The 20,595-nt window shown below is 31.2% G+C and overlaps 2 protein-coding genes across 14 annotated transcripts in view; both read left to right on the top strand.

Moving 5' to 3' along the window:
• LOC123698557 (small conductance calcium-activated potassium channel protein) overlaps positions 1-7,081 on the top strand; it is a 205,350-nt gene extending 198,269 nt beyond the window's left edge. For 6 of the 13 annotated variants that reach the window (XM_045645236.1, XM_045645231.1, XM_045645229.1 and 3 more), the window contains 6 exons: positions 482-592; positions 1,340-1,467; positions 1,848-1,917; positions 3,268-3,387; positions 4,182-4,324; positions 4,713-7,081. In XM_045645236.1, the coding sequence (XP_045501192.1) occupies positions 482-592; positions 1,340-1,467; positions 1,848-1,917; positions 3,268-3,387; positions 4,182-4,324; positions 4,713-4,872 (732 nt within the window). In that variant the 3' untranslated portion in view covers positions 4,873-7,081. Of the gene's footprint in view, positions 1-317; positions 593-1,339; positions 1,468-1,847; positions 1,918-3,267; positions 3,388-4,181; positions 4,325-4,712 lie in introns of those variants that run through there. The other 7 variants (XM_045645234.1, XM_045645235.1, XM_045645230.1 and 4 more) reach the window with 4 other exon arrangements.
• Positions 7,082-15,491: 8,410 nt separating this feature from the next.
• Positions 15,492-20,595, top strand: part of LOC123698410 (gonadotropin-releasing hormone receptor) — a 47,980-nt gene continuing 42,876 nt past the window's right edge. The window contains exon 1 of the mRNA XM_045645025.1: positions 15,492-15,660. The gene's annotated coding sequence lies outside the window, so the exon portion shown is untranslated. The remainder of the gene's footprint in view (positions 15,661-20,595) is intronic.

Below are 20,595 nucleotides of genomic sequence, written 5' to 3'. Positions count from 1 at the left end.
AACAAGTGTTGAAACACTTACTAATATACCTTAACATAAATGATGAGGGTGATCGATGCAAAATGGAAACGAGGATTACGTTAATCGATTTTTGTTACGCTTTACATATTTATTATTGCATGTTTGATTTATCTTCTGACTGAATTGTGTCTATTATCCTCGCGCTACTTAAATTCTAAGATAAATAAATCACATAGCCGATAAATAATTTTGTTTTTGTTTCTAGCCTCGATAACGCATTTTCGTTTAAGGAATGAGAAATTTTGAATGCTTTTACACGTTCGCTTGCATTTTACATTAAGGTATTCACTTAACAGGGAGCTGGATGCACTGCGTTATTAGTCGCGGTTGTTTCAAGAAAATTAGAATTAACTAGAGCTGAGAAGCACGTTCATAACTTCATGATGGACACACAACTTACTAAAAGAGTAAGTATTGTATTGATGTCGGTTCATCACAATTATTGTAATCTAATTAACAGGGGGCAGGATGCACAGCCTTATTAGTGACCGTTGCTTCGAGAAAATTAGAGTTAACTAGAGCAGAGAAGCATGTGCATAACTTCATGATGGAAACTCAGCTCACGAAAAAGGTAAGGTGATTGTACGAAAGAATACAGGATGAGAGGTAAGACAATGTGTGATTTCCATGCTTTAGTAATCTTCTTGTGTAGGTCTATCAAATTCCAGAGGAATGCTACCTATTTCGTACTTTTGCAAGTTTTAGAATATGGATATTATGTAATGGATATGATTCTTTTCCAAGTGCTAACAGTGTTATCTTGTGTACGCTTTAGTATATTAAGTAATAAACATTAGTTTTGTTATAAAGCTATATTTATACGTGTAATATAGGTGAAGGGTTTTAAGTTTCGGAATGTAGTGTTATATCATTAAATTATCAATTATAGATTCTAAGGAATTTCCACAAAATTAAAAAAAAATATATATTTTCAGAATAAGAATCAGCATAGACCTAAAATATAAAAATATTGCATTTCCAATTTCATTTTCGTATCGCATTATATTTATACAGATCTTATTATTATCTGTTCTCTCTATATATTCTTATAGTATCATAGAGACAAAAAAAATGAGCCATGAGCCATTTAGATTAGTGATTTGTGTTGATGAAGATAATTTGCGATAAAAAAATCTATATGTGTGAGTGTGAGTAGAGTGTTACCAGTGTGTTCCAAAACTAACTATACCTATATAAATAATAAATATATACAAATATAATTGTTTTCAACCCTTAGAAGAGTATTTTAGAAATTAGTTTCGCTCGCATTTACCCTATTTTACATAGTAATAACGATGTATGGATTATAAAATTTCAGCTGAAAAACGCTGCGGCGAATGTGTTGAGAGAGACTTGGTTAATATACAAACACACACGACTCGTGAAGAGGGTCCATCCAGGGAGAGTAAGGACGCACCAGAGAAAGTTTTTATTAGCTATTTATGCGTAAGTTTGTTATATTATTTGGTGAAATCATTAGATTAGATATAGTAGTAATATAACATCAGTATACACTGATGGTTGTACCAAAAGTTTTTTCGTGAAGCGGCGCTTTTTTGAAAACATTTACGAAAAAAATGTATAATGCTCGAAACGTGGAGCATTTTATTGTATTTCTTACATTAGATTTAGTTATCATAAATATTTTAATTACATATCGTTTTTCAATGACCACTTGATTTCGTTTTAAATGTGATAATTCTGTTCGTCATATTTTTATTTAATCAACTATCCCATAAAACTCACCTTGAATGTTGTTCATATATTGAGAGAAACAGTATTATCATATTTAAAAAATATCTCATTTAAACCTTTATGTTTTTCAGATTAAGAAAGGTAAAAATGGATCAAAGGAAACTGATGGACAACGCCAACACAATAACAGACATGGCGAAGGTAATTCAAAATCTAATCATTTTATATTGCTAGTAAATGCTACCAACATACACTCCCATTTAGATGTATAGAGAGCACGGCTCAAATTTTACATCCCTAAACGCACTCGATAATACGTAATTACATAATAAAACGATTAATTAATTGTATCTATCATTATTTATTTCTTGCTATTTTGTATGGATTATATTTATAAATTTATAAATATAAATTTATAAATAGAAAATTTCGATCACGAGGCGGAACTCGAACCCGCATCCTTTCGCGCCATTCCGGGGCGGATGTCTAACCAACTCAGCCACTCGTGACCCGCCTGAGCAATCGTATTTATTCTATTCTTTCAGTTTTATGTGTCTTAAGGGACACACCGCGCACCATCTGGATTATATTTTATTCTTACTACATTTTCATTAAAAAAGCGCTAGATTTTTTTTTACTTAAATACTAATAATATTATCTGTTAATTGTTATCGGACAATCAGTAATGAAAAAGTTGTTACTGTTAAAATCTGAATGAAATAAATTTTTTGTTGTAAGGTAAGTATAATAAGAGAGAAATATATTTTTTGAATCCCAGTAGCCAAAAATGATAGATACAATTTAAATATAAAGCCTTACAGGCCACACCCAACATTTTCACAACCATAATGTAAAATATCCTTAGAAAAGTTAGAATAGCTAATAGATGCTTTATTTAGAAAACACATCACAAAACCATTAAATTAAACAACATTAAAAAACATAAATTAAAATAAATTAGATTTTCTTAGTTGCCTCTATCGATTTATTTGGTTCCCAATTCCTTTGCTATAGACCATTATCAATATTTATGTAGAAATAGATCGTTTATTGTAGTATGTTCCAGACCATTCATTTTGGCTACGCGAATGATAATAGCTGATTTAGACCGTAGCTTGCATGTTTTTATATTTTTTAATTCTATTTCATTCTAATGGGAAAACAAACAAACACTTACCTTTTTAAAAACATATCCGATCAGGAAATTCATTTTCTTTTTTTTATATATTATAAACAAATCTTGTTAGGTAAAATATTAAATTGTCAAGTAACCGTAATGTAAAAAAAATACTTTATAGTTATTAGTGTCAAACAAAAAGAGTGACTAAACATTAAGTAGAGTCATATCACTAAATCAACATACCGTAGATATTTTATAGTATTAACAGACTTACAACAATTCAATACAATCTCATTCACTTTAAAAAACAACACAAAATCGTGAATAGTTATCCACTCAAAATAAATTCTACACACACATACATGACACTAAACACACTATAGTGACTAATACCGTCAATAACTATGGAGCTGCAATGCGATTGATAGTAGGACCCCTTCTTGTTACAGACCCAGAACACAGTGTACGAAATTGTATCAGACATGAGCACAAGACAAGATAGTATAGAGGAACGGTTGACGAGTTTAGAAGAAAAGTTAAGTACACTACAGGTATGACCGTATATTAATTAGATACATAAGTATACAACACATTCAAAACATAACAATTATTCTCTAATAAAAATTAAGTTAACTACATTACAGGTATGACCGTATATTAATAAGCTACATAAGTATACAACACATTCGAAACGTAACAATTATTATCTTATAAAAATTAATCACCAAATGCTAAGCGTAAAACTCGAGAACGGTTCGACCGATTTGGCAATTTTTTTACTTTTTTGTTAATGCACTGGGAAAGTTCTTATGGAGAGAAACACGTAAAAGAGCTGTAGGGCAAAACAACGTCTGCTGGTTTATCTAGCATATTTTCAAAATCTTGCAAAAGTCAAAAACATTCATTGAAATAATATGTTCTAATTTAAACAATACACACGCTGCATTTATAAATGAACTAGGTTTCCACCCGCGGCTTCGCCCGCGCTGTAAAAGAAAAACCCGCATAGTTCCCGTTCCCGTGGGATTTCCGGGATTGCGTCATTTTCCCGGGATATAAAGTAGCCTATGTCCTTTCTAGGGTATCAAAATATCTCCATACCAAATTTCATGAAAATTGGTTCAGTAGTTTAGGCGTGATTGAGTAACAGACAGACAGAGTTACTTTCGCATTTATAATATTATTAATATGGATTCGTTGATCTATTAAATTTAGTTGAAGACATATCCGTGATTCATTGTACATTTTTAAGTATATTGTACTACTTTGTATCCCTATCTACTTAAAAGTAAATATTGTGTACTGTATTTTGTACCCATATTATAACAGTATTAAATATTTCCAGGAACAAGTGAACAGTTTACCAGATGTGATGGCGCGGTGCTTACAGCAGTGCTGGGAGCGGGCGGAGCAGAGGCGGAACTTTCTGCACCCAGACGCGGCGGCTGTGCCAACCCCGCCAGCTGCTAATATTTCTCCTTATGCCAGGTTGAGTGAATGTTTTGTTCAAAGTTTTTGTTTGATTGAAAGTCATACGATAATCGTCATTGAAAGCTTTATAATAATATATTATAAGGAAAGGGTCAAGGCGAAGATACTAGTGAATAACCAAGGTTGAAAATAAAAATACAAATCTTGCTAATTAGTTTAATTATTTTATTTGGAGCTAAAAAAAACCACTCATTACTTAGAGAAAAAAAAAACATCGGAATCAAAAGATATCTATATCATAATTTATCTTTTATCTGAAAAATATCGTCTCTATCTACTGAGTGCTATATTACTATAAACCGTGTAAAACAAATTAATATACTTGTGTGTGCATCATGTGAATAGCATTAGGTATTGTTTCCTTAGTAATGATACTTGTTTCCAGAACAATCCCTGCCAGCACGCACGGCTGGCCGGCGAGCCCCGTGCTGCAGCCGGCGGCGACGGCGCGCGCGCACTCTGCGCCCGAGAGCGCGGGCGCGCCGTCCCCCGCACCACAGCCCCCAAGCCCCGCGCCTCACCCCCGCCCGCCTCTGCCCAGCTGAGTACCGCCCTCCAACTCCGAACTCCTCTGCTGAACTCGACGAAACTCGGCGCCCCTCCTCTGACCCCCCCTTTTGTTACACGAGGCCATCGGGTAAATTGTTTCACGTTATATTTCGACGACTTTACCGAGACTTTCTTTTTTACCGATGTTTTTTAATGGACGTGTTCAAAAAGTGCTAAATGACTGTGAAATATTTACCCCGGATCGTCAGCGCGGAGCGAGATAAGGTCAGCCGCAGTTTTCTTCGCTGTTCCGTAAAGTTTCGGATGTGATGGACTGTTTAGTGTTACGTAGATAATGATGGACGGAAGGACGAGCCGATGTGATTACGATGCTTTATTTAAAGACGCTTTAGCCAATACCTTAGATGATATTTTGATTAAATTATCACCGTTTGTAAAAAATAATGTTCATGTCTCGTTTAAGGTGAATCCGAAATTAATTTTATATAAACTGTATCAATAAGTTTAATTTATTTATACATTCGATGAATCACGTCACAAATATTGTATTTGTTCAGGTGTGTTTTGTTAACCGAGTACGTTATTATTAATCGACACATGTAACTGATGGCAACTGTTTGAGAATTGAATAGATCTTTTATACACACGTAGTATATAGATGTTTGAAAGCAGCGAGATATAGGTACAGATATTAGTCTTGGTCACTTCTTTATAAGTATAAACTTTACATAGTTCAGTTAATATAACTTCAGGAACAATACGCATAGCAGAAATGTCTCACGTTAAATAAATAAAAAAGTATAGCTCAAAGATAAAATTAATATCGACATGGCAATTATTTTACTCGCACAATCAAAATAAAATATATAAAATTGTGAGGTTTTTAAAGAAGTAGATACTGTACCAGTATAGGGTAATGCATAAACATTCTAATAAATGCAAATTAAAAGTTAAATAATAACTGTGACATTTCTGCTAGATACGTAGAGTTATCTGCTACAACCATCTTACAGACCTTATAGGTTTCTTTAAACTGTATACACACTTAGTTAATAGAAAAATTGTTATTACTTATTGACGTAGATGTAATTTTTATAACATAGAATAAGCAAGCTTCGTATTAAGACATTAAGATTGATGGCTGTCTAAATAGTGCCTAAAACACTACAAAAATTTCGATAATTCAGTTTTATTATCTTAAATATTATTAATAACCTGTAAATAGTACCTAGTTTGTAATGAGAGTATAATAATGATTACTAGCTTGTATGGGAAGGAGTTGTGGGAACAATTTATTTATATTTTTTGTTAACATTATCGTCTAAAACATTTTCACTTTAATAATGTATCTCCCTATTGAAATACCCAATATTTATACCTAGAATTACGTCACTGTTGAATTCTTTCATAGATATTTAGTAAGTAACATAAAATCTATAACTGTATGTTAATCTACTAAAAATAATTTGAAATTTAAATCACATTGTCCAATAAAGTTATATGATGCGTTGAATTTCAGTAGCCCTAGGTAATACCAATATGTGTTTTATATCTTGATTGTAAACAATTAATATTTTTGTTATATAGGTTCTTAATAAATATTTTATGTAGCTATCGAATTTTTTTAAACATTACTTTTATCTATGGCGAAAAAATATTATATTTGTTAAAACCGAATATCTTGTACTAATGCATTTTTAATCTGTGTATTGTTACAGATCATAACTATGTTATTTAAATTTATGTTTGTAGCAAAATTATATAAAGATTGAAGTAACTATATTTATAGACAAGGGTAAAATATTATTGTAAGTTATCAGTATGCGGCCTTAGTAATTATTTAGTACGGCAAAATATTTTAGTAATTAGGTATTACGTTCGTTTGTGTTGCGTTATATTTTGCTAATCTATAAGTAATTGGTTTCTATATTTAGTACAATATAAATTATTCCTATTAGACGTTCGATATGAAACACCAATTAGTGTAGAATAGAATAATATTTGTCTAGCTGTAGGTGTTGATTTTACACAACCTTACTGTTATTACAAAATGTGTTTATTTGAGTTTTTAGTTACTAATAGATAGATGCTTAACTTACTCGCTACCTTTTCAATTACTAACGGTACTAAATCATTGTTTTTAACCAAAACTATGTCTCTGTGTTTGTTTTTTCGTTTGTGATAATGTTTTTCTATGCCTTGTTTAATTGTTAAGCTTATTAAATGTTCATTTAAACTTGTAAGTGGTAATGTTTTGCCTAAAATTATCGTTTCTAGTCTTGATTTAGTCACTTATTTTATATGAATTAATGTTAATAACTGTAATGTATTTTATCACCTTAAGAGGTTTCACTATTCATAAATATATTCAATTAATCAACTTAAACAACCAAATAAATTAATTTTTAAGAAGCATTGACCAAATGTTGTTAAGGTTATGGAATAAAAATGTAAATTATGTATCATAAAACACAATGTATAATATTAATGTATAAAGTTAAACTTGCGAATTTTAATGTAAATATATAATAATAAGATATAGGGTTCAGATAAATTGTTTTAATACAATTATGTTTGAATTTATTGAAATTTTATTTGTATGCAAATTATACGCGGTGCAAAACAAAAGATGATGAAACTTTTGTGATTATTGTTGATGAAATGAAAGTGTAACTTCGAATATATGAGCTGTAGTATTTTCTAATATGTCTTTTAATTAAATAACAAACCCATTTAATAACCCTTATATTTATTTTTAAACAAATACTTTTTATAAAGACATTGATAATGTCCGCACACAATATAGTAGATAGTTTAAAAAAGACGGAGGCTACGTATTTATATTAATCATTAATATTTATAGAAATACGAAGTAGTAAGTAATAATATTAAATAAAATGAAATAATGCTAGAGCAAGAGCTCTATGTTCGTTTGATGTAAATGCAACGTAAGATGAAGGTAAGTTACGATCGGGTCGATTTTTCTTTACCACAGCTGGCTACTATTTGCTTCATATTGTACATGTACCTACGTAACTTTTGAAACTCTTGCATCGTAAGTAGGGGTCCATACGAGTAAATCGCATGTGCTGCCGTTTCTTCGGCCGAACCATGTCCACAATGACCAAGCTCCTTCGCGCAGCAATGCTCTATGTGGAAATAATAGTGACTACTCCTTATAGACTACAAGCTATTCTACTCTTCAGTTATATGTAAAGATTTGCTGTACTACGTATCATCGGGTGACCCACATCCTTGTTCTGCTGCTTAGGATAAAAAAGAAAATAAAACGTAATTAAAAGAACACGCTACGAATCGTCGATAAAAAAATGGAACACTTTCACTCTCGTTACGATTTAACTTGAGACTGACTATCTACATACACTAATCATTTTTAGAAAGTTTCAAATTATTACAAAAGCTTAGCTTTCGGAATACTTTTTGACAATGAGAGACAAAAGTTGGATACCTCAATCTTTACTTATCTTAACAACAAATAAAATGCAACTAAAACAGCAAGAGTTTTACATATTTTCTCAAATTATTCCGTTTATTATTTCTTCTGTAATTTACCATTTAAATAATTTCTCCTTACCTATTTAATAATTAAACTATGACCACAATGTAAATCATCACACGACGCATACAGAATAACATTATTAAACGAAATCAAAACAAACTCTCAATGTTTCCATAAGCATAGCACCAATTTAATTGTTCCAGCTCTTTAAATAAAATGAACTAAGCGAAATACACTAAGAAATTCTTGGCATAACTTCCTTGGTTTAATGTTACGTTACTTGGCTAAACATCTGTGCTTCGACTGTAAATAATGCTAAGGAATGACAGAAACGACTAAGATAATTTAAAAATATAAAACGCAAATTCTGCATGAAAATTACATTAAGGAAAACTGCAGAAATGCATTCCAACCATATTGATATGGTTGCAATAAGGTTATGTATTCGTATTATTATGCTTCACTTTGGTAATTTAAGTATGGTTTATAGTAAAGGAAAAAAAATTAAACGTACGTATGTGTGCAATATGTGCCCATAATTATAATAACACTTTATTTCAGAAGGCATTACACTTTCATCATTTCTTGACTTCCCTAAAAATAGATGATTTAACTTACTATGAAAATGCAATAGTACGTGTGTTACAAGTACATAATTTTATACCAATTGTTTAATTATTAAATTTAAGTACCTAAATAAAGTTTTTCTTCGATATAGAACCTTCATGACACACAAACACACACGTAAACCATAAAAGACACTCACACACACAATGCGTAATATTGTTAGGTACCTATTTTTATTACTTTCATTATGTGCCTAGTATTTAATATTTATCCAACATTGATAATGTAGAGCAGAACCTCCGAATCTAAGAAGATTCGGAGGTTCTGCTCTACATTATCAAAAGTTACGATTTCAGAAATGGGTAAGAACCCAATTCTGAAATCGTAACTTTTAACGAATTATTCTGTCATTATATTATGGGCTAGTCAATGGACTTGACGAAATAAGATATACAATTCTTAAGAAGCAATTACGCTCGAGACATTTTTAGAAGCTTTTGATTGGTTGCACCTGTCCCGTCCTCGGTAAGTATGTCAAATATTACACGCTGAATATCACCCGAAGTTCAGTGATGTGAATCTGAAATTAAAATATATACATATAATTTTTACAATACAGTAACATGCCCTTAATACTTTTGAGATAAAATATGTTAATACAAGTGTTATTTAAATAAACATTAGTCGTATAAAAGACGAGTAAATGTTCATACTTTCAAGTGCCATTAATGAGTCCAAAAATATTCTCATTTTGTGTCAGTCTTCACATTCATGTTTAAAAGTAGCACAAGAACATAATACATAAAAGAACAAGCGATATTACTTACATTTTAGACAGCTGCAACTAACGGTCGTAGGTCGGAAACTTGTAGGATTAATAAAATTTATGTGAAGTCGACTTTGTGTTTCGGAAGTTAGATATTGTTGCAAAAAGTATGTAAAATAACTAAGATATTTTATACTCTTTTATTCAAGATTTTCTGATTTCTAATGTTTAATTTCGTCGCATTAAAAGACGCTTTATATGTCAGTACCAATATCCAACCTAGTAACTGGCCTAAATATTATAGACTAGCTTTCCGCCCGCAGCTTCGCCCGCGTTTTCAAAAATAACCCAGCATAGTTCCCATTCCCGTGGGATTTCCGGGATAAAACCCATCCTATGTTTTAATCCAAGTTACCCTCTATATTATGTGTGCAAAATTTCATTGCAATCTGTTCAGTAATATTTGCGTGAAAGAGTAACAAATACACACGTATACACATCCTCACCAAACTTCTCATTTATAATTAAATAATACATACTTTTAAATAATACATAAAACATACTTCAGACTTGTATCCGATTCAAATTATATTATATCAGAAGAAAAACTCAGTACATTTTATTCACATGATTTATTAAAAAAAGGCTTGAAAAATGAAAACATGATAAATTATTGTTCTTTGGACAATGAAGGATACCCTACTTATCCGGCATGCAGAACCTGTCCCTTGTCACTTGGATATCAAAAAGTTTACTTTTTATGAAATAAAAGCTATGAGCTTTCCGCCAGCGGCTTCGCCTTTTTTCCCTAAAACTTAATAAATTATCTATTAAAACCTTTCTCTTGAATCACTCTATTTATTAAAAAAAGCGGCATAAAAATCCGTTGCATAGCTATGATATATAAAAAAGCTAGATACGTTACCCGCTCTCTATTTTGGCAAGAAAAAACTCAGCTAAGTGCCCGAGTTTCACTTAGTCACGCACCATTCAGCGTTGTGGCTGGACGTTCTTTTTATATTTTAATCGGCAGTTGTTATTACGAAGTACATGAGTGAGACATGTATTATGTCTCGTGCGTGAGAGTGAAAGAGAGAACAGCTGTATTGGTGATAATGCGTTAGTAAGTAGGTATTTATTAATTACGCTGTTTTTAGTGCAATGATGTTGGCTTATGCCGCGTCTACTAGTATAATAAATAGGTCATTGTTGCGTAGTCCAAAAAATTTAAACATACAAAGGGACATAGGGACGGAGAAAGCGACTTTGTTTTATACTATGTAGTGATTTGTGTACAAGACTCTATATTACTCTACCTATGTATTATCACACTATGTATTTATAGTATCGTAGTTGTTTCACCTAGAAAGTATCTATGCACATTTGCTTTTTTATCAAGTTTACAAGAGTTTGGAAAACTGAATTTACCAGAGTTTCCTTAGATGAATGATGTATTTACTGTGTTCCAATAAATATCAGTGAATCGTGTTTATTAAACCTGTAACTGGCGTACTGATGGATGTAATCCAATCCATCACTAAAATCACGTCTATCAATTAATACTGAACTGACGAATCACGATATATACTTTATGTGTTCCGTATGCCTCAGATAAGGAAAAAAATCATATATTACGCATTAAAGATTATTTCCTTCACACACCCTTCGCGAATCCGCAACATAGAAAATTTTGATACAAAACGTTATTGTTGGTGTACTGGGAACAATCTTTTGAAATAGCGTGTTCGTGGTATCGTCGCCATGAAGGAGCTATGAGGACAAGGCGAATCTATGCAAGGCATAGTTCATTATTGAACGTGAAAATCGAGAATCCGTCTTCCAGCTTTTTTCATAATAATATGTTTGTGATTATCTGTTTAAAATACTTTTAAAACAAGAACACCGATACAGTAAAACGGCTTCAGGCTCAGAATAATAAGCTTCAAAAATAAATATCATCAATCATTTTTAATCTTTTTTCATCTAAACAAGCCAAGTACTAAAAACGTAGAAATTTCTCTGAATATCATCTAATTTGTCCAGATAGGCAGGTCTTCAGAAGCCAGCTCAACTTGAATGAAACGTGAGAACATTTATCAACGATTTGCCTTTTTAAATAATATCTACTTAAATAATCATGAATCTATACATAGAGGTATAATAAATCTGTAGAAGGGTCAATTCTGTACATTAAAAATATTGAAAAAATAAATAGCAGGGGGTGTTACTGGATCGATACCAAACCCAAATATGTGATTAAAAAAATTTTTGTCTGTCTGTCTGTCTGTATGTGAAGGCATCACGTGAAAACTAGCGGTTCGATTTCGATGAAACTTGGTATAATTATACCTTATTATCCTGGGCGTAAAATAGGATACTTTTTATCCTGGAAAAATACGTAGAAAAAAATTAATCTTAATTTTTCAGTTTCATCCATAGACGTTGTTCCGTAGAACCGCGAACACACGTTGCCTAGCCGTATTTGGGAATTGGGTCCAATAGATATTTATAAGATGTTATTGACAGAGGTACTCAAAATGGAGAAATAACCATCCACGCGAAGACCGACATCCGCGCGGACGGAGTCGCGGGCGGAAGCTAGTTTATAAATAAAGTTTTCATATAAAAGTAGGATTTCAGTTGATTTTAGAATAAACTGATGAACATGCAATACAATACAATAGATACCTACCTTTTATTAAACACATACATTTAATAATACATAGAAGAATTAAAGTTTAAAGACAAAAGGTACAGGTAAGGTAAAGGTAGAATACTCGACACAATCATAAAAACCAATATGCATAATTGTTTGCTGTCTAGTCTATCGGCCTTACTAATAAAAAGATAAAACAATGGATAAATTTTTACAAATTTCTACCATAGCTGTCCTGCTCTTGGTCACATGAAACGTCAATCATAAAAACAAGACAGGTTATTGCAATAACTAATCCATTGCAAAGCGAATAGGTAACATTTTATTAGTCCGTATGTTTGTATTACCGCCTCCTTGGTGCAGTGGTTAACGCGTGAGCGTAGAACCGAGGGGTCTTGGGTTCGATTCCCGGTGGAGACGAAGAAAAAAAAAATGTCTCGGTCTGGCAGGACACAGAAGGCTGATCACCTACTTGTCCTTAAAGAAAATCGATCAGTGAAACAGATGTATAATGCATCTGCCCCTTACCCCACTAGGGGACATGGGACTTCACTTTTTTATGTTTGTATTACGTTATTGTTTGTTATAATTTAAATACTAGAAACGAATCCTAGATAATTTCTCAGTTGCTTTCCTTATCCTGTGATATCCTACTTCCTATCCTACTAATATTATAAATTTGTGAGGATGTATGTTTGTTACTCTTTCACGCAAATACTACTGAACTGATTACAATGAAGTTTAGCACACATATAGAGGGTAACTTGGATTAACACATCGGATAGGGTTTTTCCCGGAAATCCCACGGGAACGGGACCTATGCGGGTGTTTTCTTTAAAACGCGGGTGGAGCCGCGGATGGAAAGCTAGTTTGTTATATTTTACTAGTAACGAATCCCAGGCAATTTCTTATCCGTATCCTCTGAAATACTCACATAAAATATTTCCTATTTCACTCTCTTTAAGTCATATTTTCATGACATAAAGCTAATATCCTTCTATGAGATGAAACCTTTATCTCGTCTCGCTATTCCAACACCCATCAACAAGTTTGTCGGTTCATTGATTTAAACAGAAAAGTAACTACGCAGCAATTTTTTTGTTTTGCAATATAAGCATTAATCGACACTTACATTAGATATTTCTTGATAAAACGTTTGATATTTTCGTCCATGTTATTTACGACACCTGTTTTAAAAGCAATTTAAAATGTATTCAAGTTGTTAGTTTTTTGAACCGCGAAATAGATTGGAGTTTAAATCACGCAAGGCACGCTACATCGGATAACCGATTTAGACGTGTTTTTGTAGAAATATTCAGTGTACGTAAATATTTTAAAAGTAAAAAAAAAAAAACAAGTAGATCATTTATTCAGCTTAGAAGTAGTTATTTAGTTCTTTTTTACAATTAATTTTTTTTTTTTCTACTAATAATTCTTCATCGTCAAAGACCACCAGAGTGAAAAAAAAATGATTTAACGCAATTTCTTGACTCATATTTTTGTTTATATACCTCTATAATAATATACATAAGGTACAAAAAATTCTTATAAATCAAATATCATATCAAATAACAAATAGGGTACTTGACAGCGCATTTTTTTTTATTGTCTTACTTAGGAATTAGACAGATTGTAAGTAATCGGGTGCCGTCTCAATTAATCTTCAAAAAATAACAAAAGATTACGCTATGATTAAGATTTACGCTATGGTTAATTAACCGACTCGGATCTTAAATTATAAGAGCTAACGAAGAGTGAGTAAGATTTCTATTAATATATCCGAAAATATGATATTGTTGATTATATTGTATTGGATGTAATAATGAAAGTATTACTCACATATCGATGTGAGTATTTGGAAATTACTTTTCTTGGAAGTATAAATATAAGGGAGATAGACATTGAACACATAAGGATAATTTTATTATTTTCAAGATGGATTACATATTATATATTTTTAATGTGTTGGTTGAACTAAATGATAAGTCTTTAAGCAGTACTATTTCCAGAGTGAATACATGACAGTATAAAGGTCGTATAGCGCCATCATTTACCCACACTGGAAATAAAACTGCTTTAAGGCATTATGTTTGGCCTCCAGAAGATAGCGACATACTGAAGTATATCGCTTTTTATGGGACAAGCAAATCGTCCTTTGTTGTAGCACCAGCCTGCGCTCTCTCTCTCTGTCTCCGAATTTGGAATAGAACTCCGATATTCATAAATAATACTAATACGAATCTATATCTGAGCTAATAATACCTATGTAGAAGAAAGTCGTGTTGATTACATTTTTATGATTCAAGGACTGAATGAATTTTATGATATTTTGATAATTGGATTTGGTATAATATATTATAAGCCATTTTTTTATGCTGCGACAGGGGAGCGCTTGGCCACGATCCCGCTTGGCTAAGATGTGGCCTAAGATGGAGCGTGCTTCCAAAGAATGTACTTGTTCATTGTAATGGCAAGAGCATATTATAATATTGTTTATTAATGTTTTCTTCCAAAGTATCTAAATCATTATTAATTAAAGACAAATTGTACAAATATGATAAAGTAAAGTCGAGGAAATGAGAGAAAAAAATAATACCATTTCTGAGAAAAATTCCCATCGGGTGTATCCAGAAATATTTTTATTGTTGCAATGTAGGTTATATAAAGGTCAAAGTTTCTGCTTTTTCTGTATCCATTGTAATGTACAATGTACATAATATATTAATATAATACTATGCTTGATTAAAGTTAAACTTGATACAAGAGACGCTTTCCTATAAAACCAGTTATTCGCATCCATAACAACATAATAAAAAATATCAAACTTAATATTATATTGCAATGTTGCTATAAGTTCAACGTAATGTTTTATAATATAACATTCTAAAACTATCCATACTCATAATTTAAATTAATATAACCCGTGTATTCAATAAATTTTGTGACAAATATTACAAACAAAGTATGACATTAAATATCCAACTGAAATTATATCACTATTAAACTATCTCAAGTATTCTTGAAAACAGCTGTTCAACTATTTCACACCTTAATAAACAGCGTATAGCGAAATAATGCTCCAAAATTGCGCAGAAAGTAATTGTTTCAGGACACAAGTCAGCCTGCGTTCAGTTTGTATAGAGCCTTCGATCGCGTAAGTTGTGTGTGAAGTGTCTAGTATGAGCTCGTAAAACTTTCATACGAAATAAATAAAATTATTTACTATAGTTATGGAGTTGTTTAGTGATGTGCTAATAGTGTGATAATGTGAATGGAAAGTTAATAAAGTTTGCAGAAACTTTGTGAACGATAATGTAAGTTTGGAAGTTCTGGTTCGCATACGTGCATTACTTTTTACAATATAACGAAGCATTAATAAGAGAAGATAACATTCAGTTAATATATTAATAAATTTTATACTCACAAATATCTATAAATTCTATTATTTTAGTCGAAGAAAAATAATATGTAGATATTTAAACATCAATTAGAAGCTTAAACTAGATCTTATATAAAATAAAGAATAAAACTCGTATAATTTCAACAACAAAATTTTTAATAATGCTAATCTCTAGGTACAGTAAGAATACATTGTATTGAATCAATCGATCGACGCTGACGATGCATAAGTAAATGTAATAAAAACTCCCCCTTTAACCCCTTTCCCTCATTATTCCACCCGCTGAATGGAAACTTCCTTAAATTCTTTTCATAATATTCAAAAGCGCCTTTTCTCAAAATATTCCATGCTTCTAACTTACTTAGAATTTAGAAACCGCTATTCTTATTTCGATAAAGTTCCGACTAATAATAAATAACAAATGTTATTCGGCGAAATCCTCTCTTATAAGCATTCAATATTCACTTTCTCTTATAAATTTCCTATATTTGAATAATGCTTACGATATCTTACTAAATAATATTGTATCAAAATTAAGATTTAAAAGGATGACTTCATAATTGATACAACGGTACTCAGTAGGTATAGGAGTATACTGTTTGTTAGATTATTTCCGTTGAATACAATATTCTAAATAATACTAGGGTTTAAAATTATGTACATAATATAAAAAACCATATGTTGCTTAATTGTGTTATAAATTGCATTTATATTAAATTATTAATGGGCAAATAATAGAGCGTCTGTTAGTGTTGTAAGTTTGTAAAGAAAACACAATAACATTTTTAAGTAGAACATATTATGAAAAGCAACTTTTATATAATGATATATTTTAAGTATCGTCCTTGTGTTGATTTGTAATGGTTTATCTAAGAAATTACTGGAACTTATCTGAAACTGACAGGGTACTTTAAGGAAAGTCTTAATTCATTAAGGCGTCTATTGTTTACATAGTAAATTGAGATTGGATAGAAAAATATTTAATAATTATAAACTTCTCTTCCATTCTGAGATTATTTTTTATTGCGTGTTTGATTAAAAAACCCTGCCACAAATGCAATATAGAGTTATACACACTACAATAGTGGATGATGATACCTTACTCTTCGGGATTAAAAATACAAAGTAAAAATAAAAATAACAAACACCAATGAAAATGCGAATAAACTCAGATGCAGTAACTAGTAAAAATACGAAAGAAACAATGAAATTTTCCAGTTGATTGACTTGTTACGGCCAATGTTGATTTAGCAAGCAGTCCCAATTGAATTCGGTCGAACGTTTGATCCCACGTCATACATTTATTAGAAATGACAGCGTATTGAGGACTGTCATTTTATGGGTTTCTAAGGTTTTGTGAATGACAAAGGGGTTTCTGTTTTCTTTATTATTCATTGCATTGTTCTTTGAGCGCGGGGTGACATTTTGTATTGGGCGATTAAAAAAATTCCCTGGAGCTTGATTGACCAAGTTTTTGTGTATTGGATAGCCCCTTCTGTAAATAAAATACTAATATTATGTTTGCTGTCAATATTTATAGAACCTCATAGGGAAAATTGGGAAATTCCGTTAAGAAGCTCTAAAAATAAAGATGTAGAGTAAAGAAAAGGGTGAAATAATAAAAATATAATTTAGTTTTCGTACCTTAAATAAAGTACGTTCTGAAAATGGAATCATTTCGCAGCTTAAATGTTACCATTAGACATTTTGTTAAAACATTTTACCTGCAACTCTAATGTGTAGAGTTACATAAGGTTGCAGTTTGCAGAATAACGGCTAATTTTAAATCAAACACGTATACGTATAGAGCAAAATTTTAACTTAAACATTAAGATTTAATTCGAAGAATATCTATAAATTATAAACATTTCGTTTATCTATACTAATATTATAAAGATGAAGTGTTTGTTTTTTGAACGCGCTAATCTCGGAAACTACTGGTCCGATTCGAAAAATTATTTCAGTGTTAGATAGCTCATTTATCGAGAAATGCATCTATTCACGATACATTATCATCACGCTACGACCAACAGGACAGCCACGGGGGTAAAACCGCGCGGAGCAGCTAGTAAAATATGTATAAACATTTACGGAGGAAAATGATAATAATTGTCTGTAAAGGAATGAAACAGATGACAGAGCATTAGAATTTTATTCGTTAATTAATAAAACAATATGTCGCTCTTTAAATTGTTTAATTAGTTTATTTATACTCACTATCTTATGACCTATGCAATTTTATCTGCCTTCAAAAGGAATCTTTTATATAAGGATTTTCTTCAGTGCTGCATATTGTGGCCTTCCTCGATAAATTTCAATCCAACACATTAGCATTTTTCAATTCGAACCAGCTGATCCTTAGATTAGCGCCTTCAAGCAAATATACTATTCAGTTTTATAATATTAGAATAGTCTTATAAAAGAATACGTTGCTATTTATTTATTGAAGTGAAACTTCTTTATCGGGGTTGGAAAAAAAATTTAGTGTAACATTTTTTCGTTACTCGTGACATTTTTCCGTTACGCGCCATCTTTTTCTTATCCCTACGACGCGTGATTCGACGTATTTCTGTAAAGTTGCATATAGTAAATTATTTTTTGAAAAATAAGGTCATAAACAAGTTTCACTTCTTACGTGTGTAGGTACACTAGTGCACGCACACATTTTTTTTATAATTTGTTCTTTGTTGCACTTATATGAGAGAGAAAAAAATACAATCATACAACTTATAGATAGCTTAAACTAAGTACAATTGTCCGGACTTTTTGCTATAGAGCGATTTCTTCCAGACAACCTTTCACATTACGCACTCTACCTATATTGTTCTAGGGCGAAATTTCTAAAGACATCAGTTTCCTGAAATTTACGAACATTCATCATATAAATATAATTATATAAAAATGATTAAATGTAGGACAATGTACTTAAATTACTAAAGTGATACGCAGAACTATAAAGTATACAGGGTTAGTTTTCAATGACCGGCCAAATTTTCAGAAATGGTTCAGAATCGATAACATTTTCGATCTAATGAAAAAAAAAATTTTTTTAAAATTAGATTTCATTCCTGTCCGCTACTAAAAAGCGAACCTGTGGACATTACAAAAGCACAATTCAGTTCAACAACCTAGATAGGTAGAAGTTAGCACACACATAAATTTGGCGATGCGCGCATGCACACACACATGCATTGAACTTATCGCGTGTTTACGATTTAGGAAATTTTTAAGACATTTTCAAATGAATGCAATTTTTTTTTTTTTTATTCTACAACAATATTTCAAATGTACCTTTGGTTCAATATCTAAATCTTTATTTTAAATTTTGGCTGATCATTGAAAACTAACCCTGTATTAATTTACAAAAAAAAAAAAATATAAACTAAGAAAGTTTGTGTTGTGGTATTTTAATGTTATTGGATCTGTAGGAATAATACGGGCTACTATTTTATGCTATTCTATAAGTAGCTGATTTAATTTTGCTTTATTTTTTTAACTTTTGATTAAAATATAACGTTAACTTCTAGGTAATTTAAAGATGGGGAAATTGTAGTTAGATACGTGTAATAATTACGATAGTATGACACTGAAATTATTTTGTGCGGTACTGAAATTCATACCTACTAATTACTATTTGTCAATAAATAATCACTTATCAATTTAATTCTGCACAAAATTTTTAAATAAAACATGGCTGATTTAACGGGAAAGGAAGATAAAACGAAACGGAACACTGTTAAAGTGGCTGACAAGAGGTGTAATATTTTAAACAACACGGAAGAATTCCACTTTGTCCTGACCTTTTGCTGCGTTTTCTGAGACTAATAAAAAAAATGGTGTGCGTGTACTAGTGTACACACGTAAGAAATGAAACTTCTTTATGACCTTATTTTTCAAAAAATAATTTACTATATGCAACTTTACAGAAATACGTCGAATCACGCGTGGTAGGGATAAGAAAAAGATGGTGCGTAACGTAAAAATGTCACACGTAACGAAAAAATGTTACATTAAATTTTTTTCCAACCCCGATAAAGAAGTTTCACTTCAAAAATAATTTCATCCAATAGACCTATAGATAATACGTTCCTTTGAGCGTTAATTAAAATTGATCAAATTCTAATAACTAGAAACGTCACGAACAAATTCTTAAGGTTTCATCTCGATAGAAATATATTTGAACACTATATTTTCTTGTAGATACGTAATCTGAATTTTAATTTTCGTGACATTTATCAAAGGGAAAACATAATTACAACAACCCAGCAATTACAAAGCATAAGATTTGTCATTGAATTTGCTTTTCGTAAATATGTACTTACATATTTACGAAAATTCCACATTTTTGGTCATTGAACGAAATCATTCATGTCATAATAATTAGACACAGTCATTACGCTTATGTGCTTAGCGTATCAAGTCTACGTAATTGTCTCTTTGGCAATGAGAATATTAAATGAGCCAAGAGTGTGTCAGATGCGATAATTAGTCTCGTACATACATAAATAAAGCGAAAATTCCCATTTTGGGGATCCGTGTACATTCACAAAACCCTTGATTTGTCGTGCATCCGACCATTTCTCCGTCTATTTGACTAAAACCCTTTAAAATGAATGTCTAGTTAATGACAAGTTTCCGAGCTCTCTAAATTAAATTCCAGTAAATGAATTTCCGTTGTGCAGGATTTTAATTAAATTGTTTATTTTTTTCTATACTTTTTAGAAAAATTTACATTGCTATAGGGATTTCCAGTCTTCGTATTTTGTAAACGTTGCATACAAATATGTAATTGAAAAATAAAAATTAATTTGTATCTATTGTTTTCTTATAGCGCAAGAAATATAATAGA

The sequence above is a fragment of the Colias croceus genome, chromosome 16 (genome assembly GCF_905220415.1).
Source record: "Colias croceus chromosome 16, ilColCroc2.1".
NCBI classification, from domain to species: domain Eukaryota; kingdom Metazoa; phylum Arthropoda; class Insecta; order Lepidoptera; family Pieridae; genus Colias; species Colias croceus.
The sequence above is the reverse complement of the archived record's forward strand: the minus strand, read 5'-3'. Positions and strand labels throughout refer to the sequence as shown.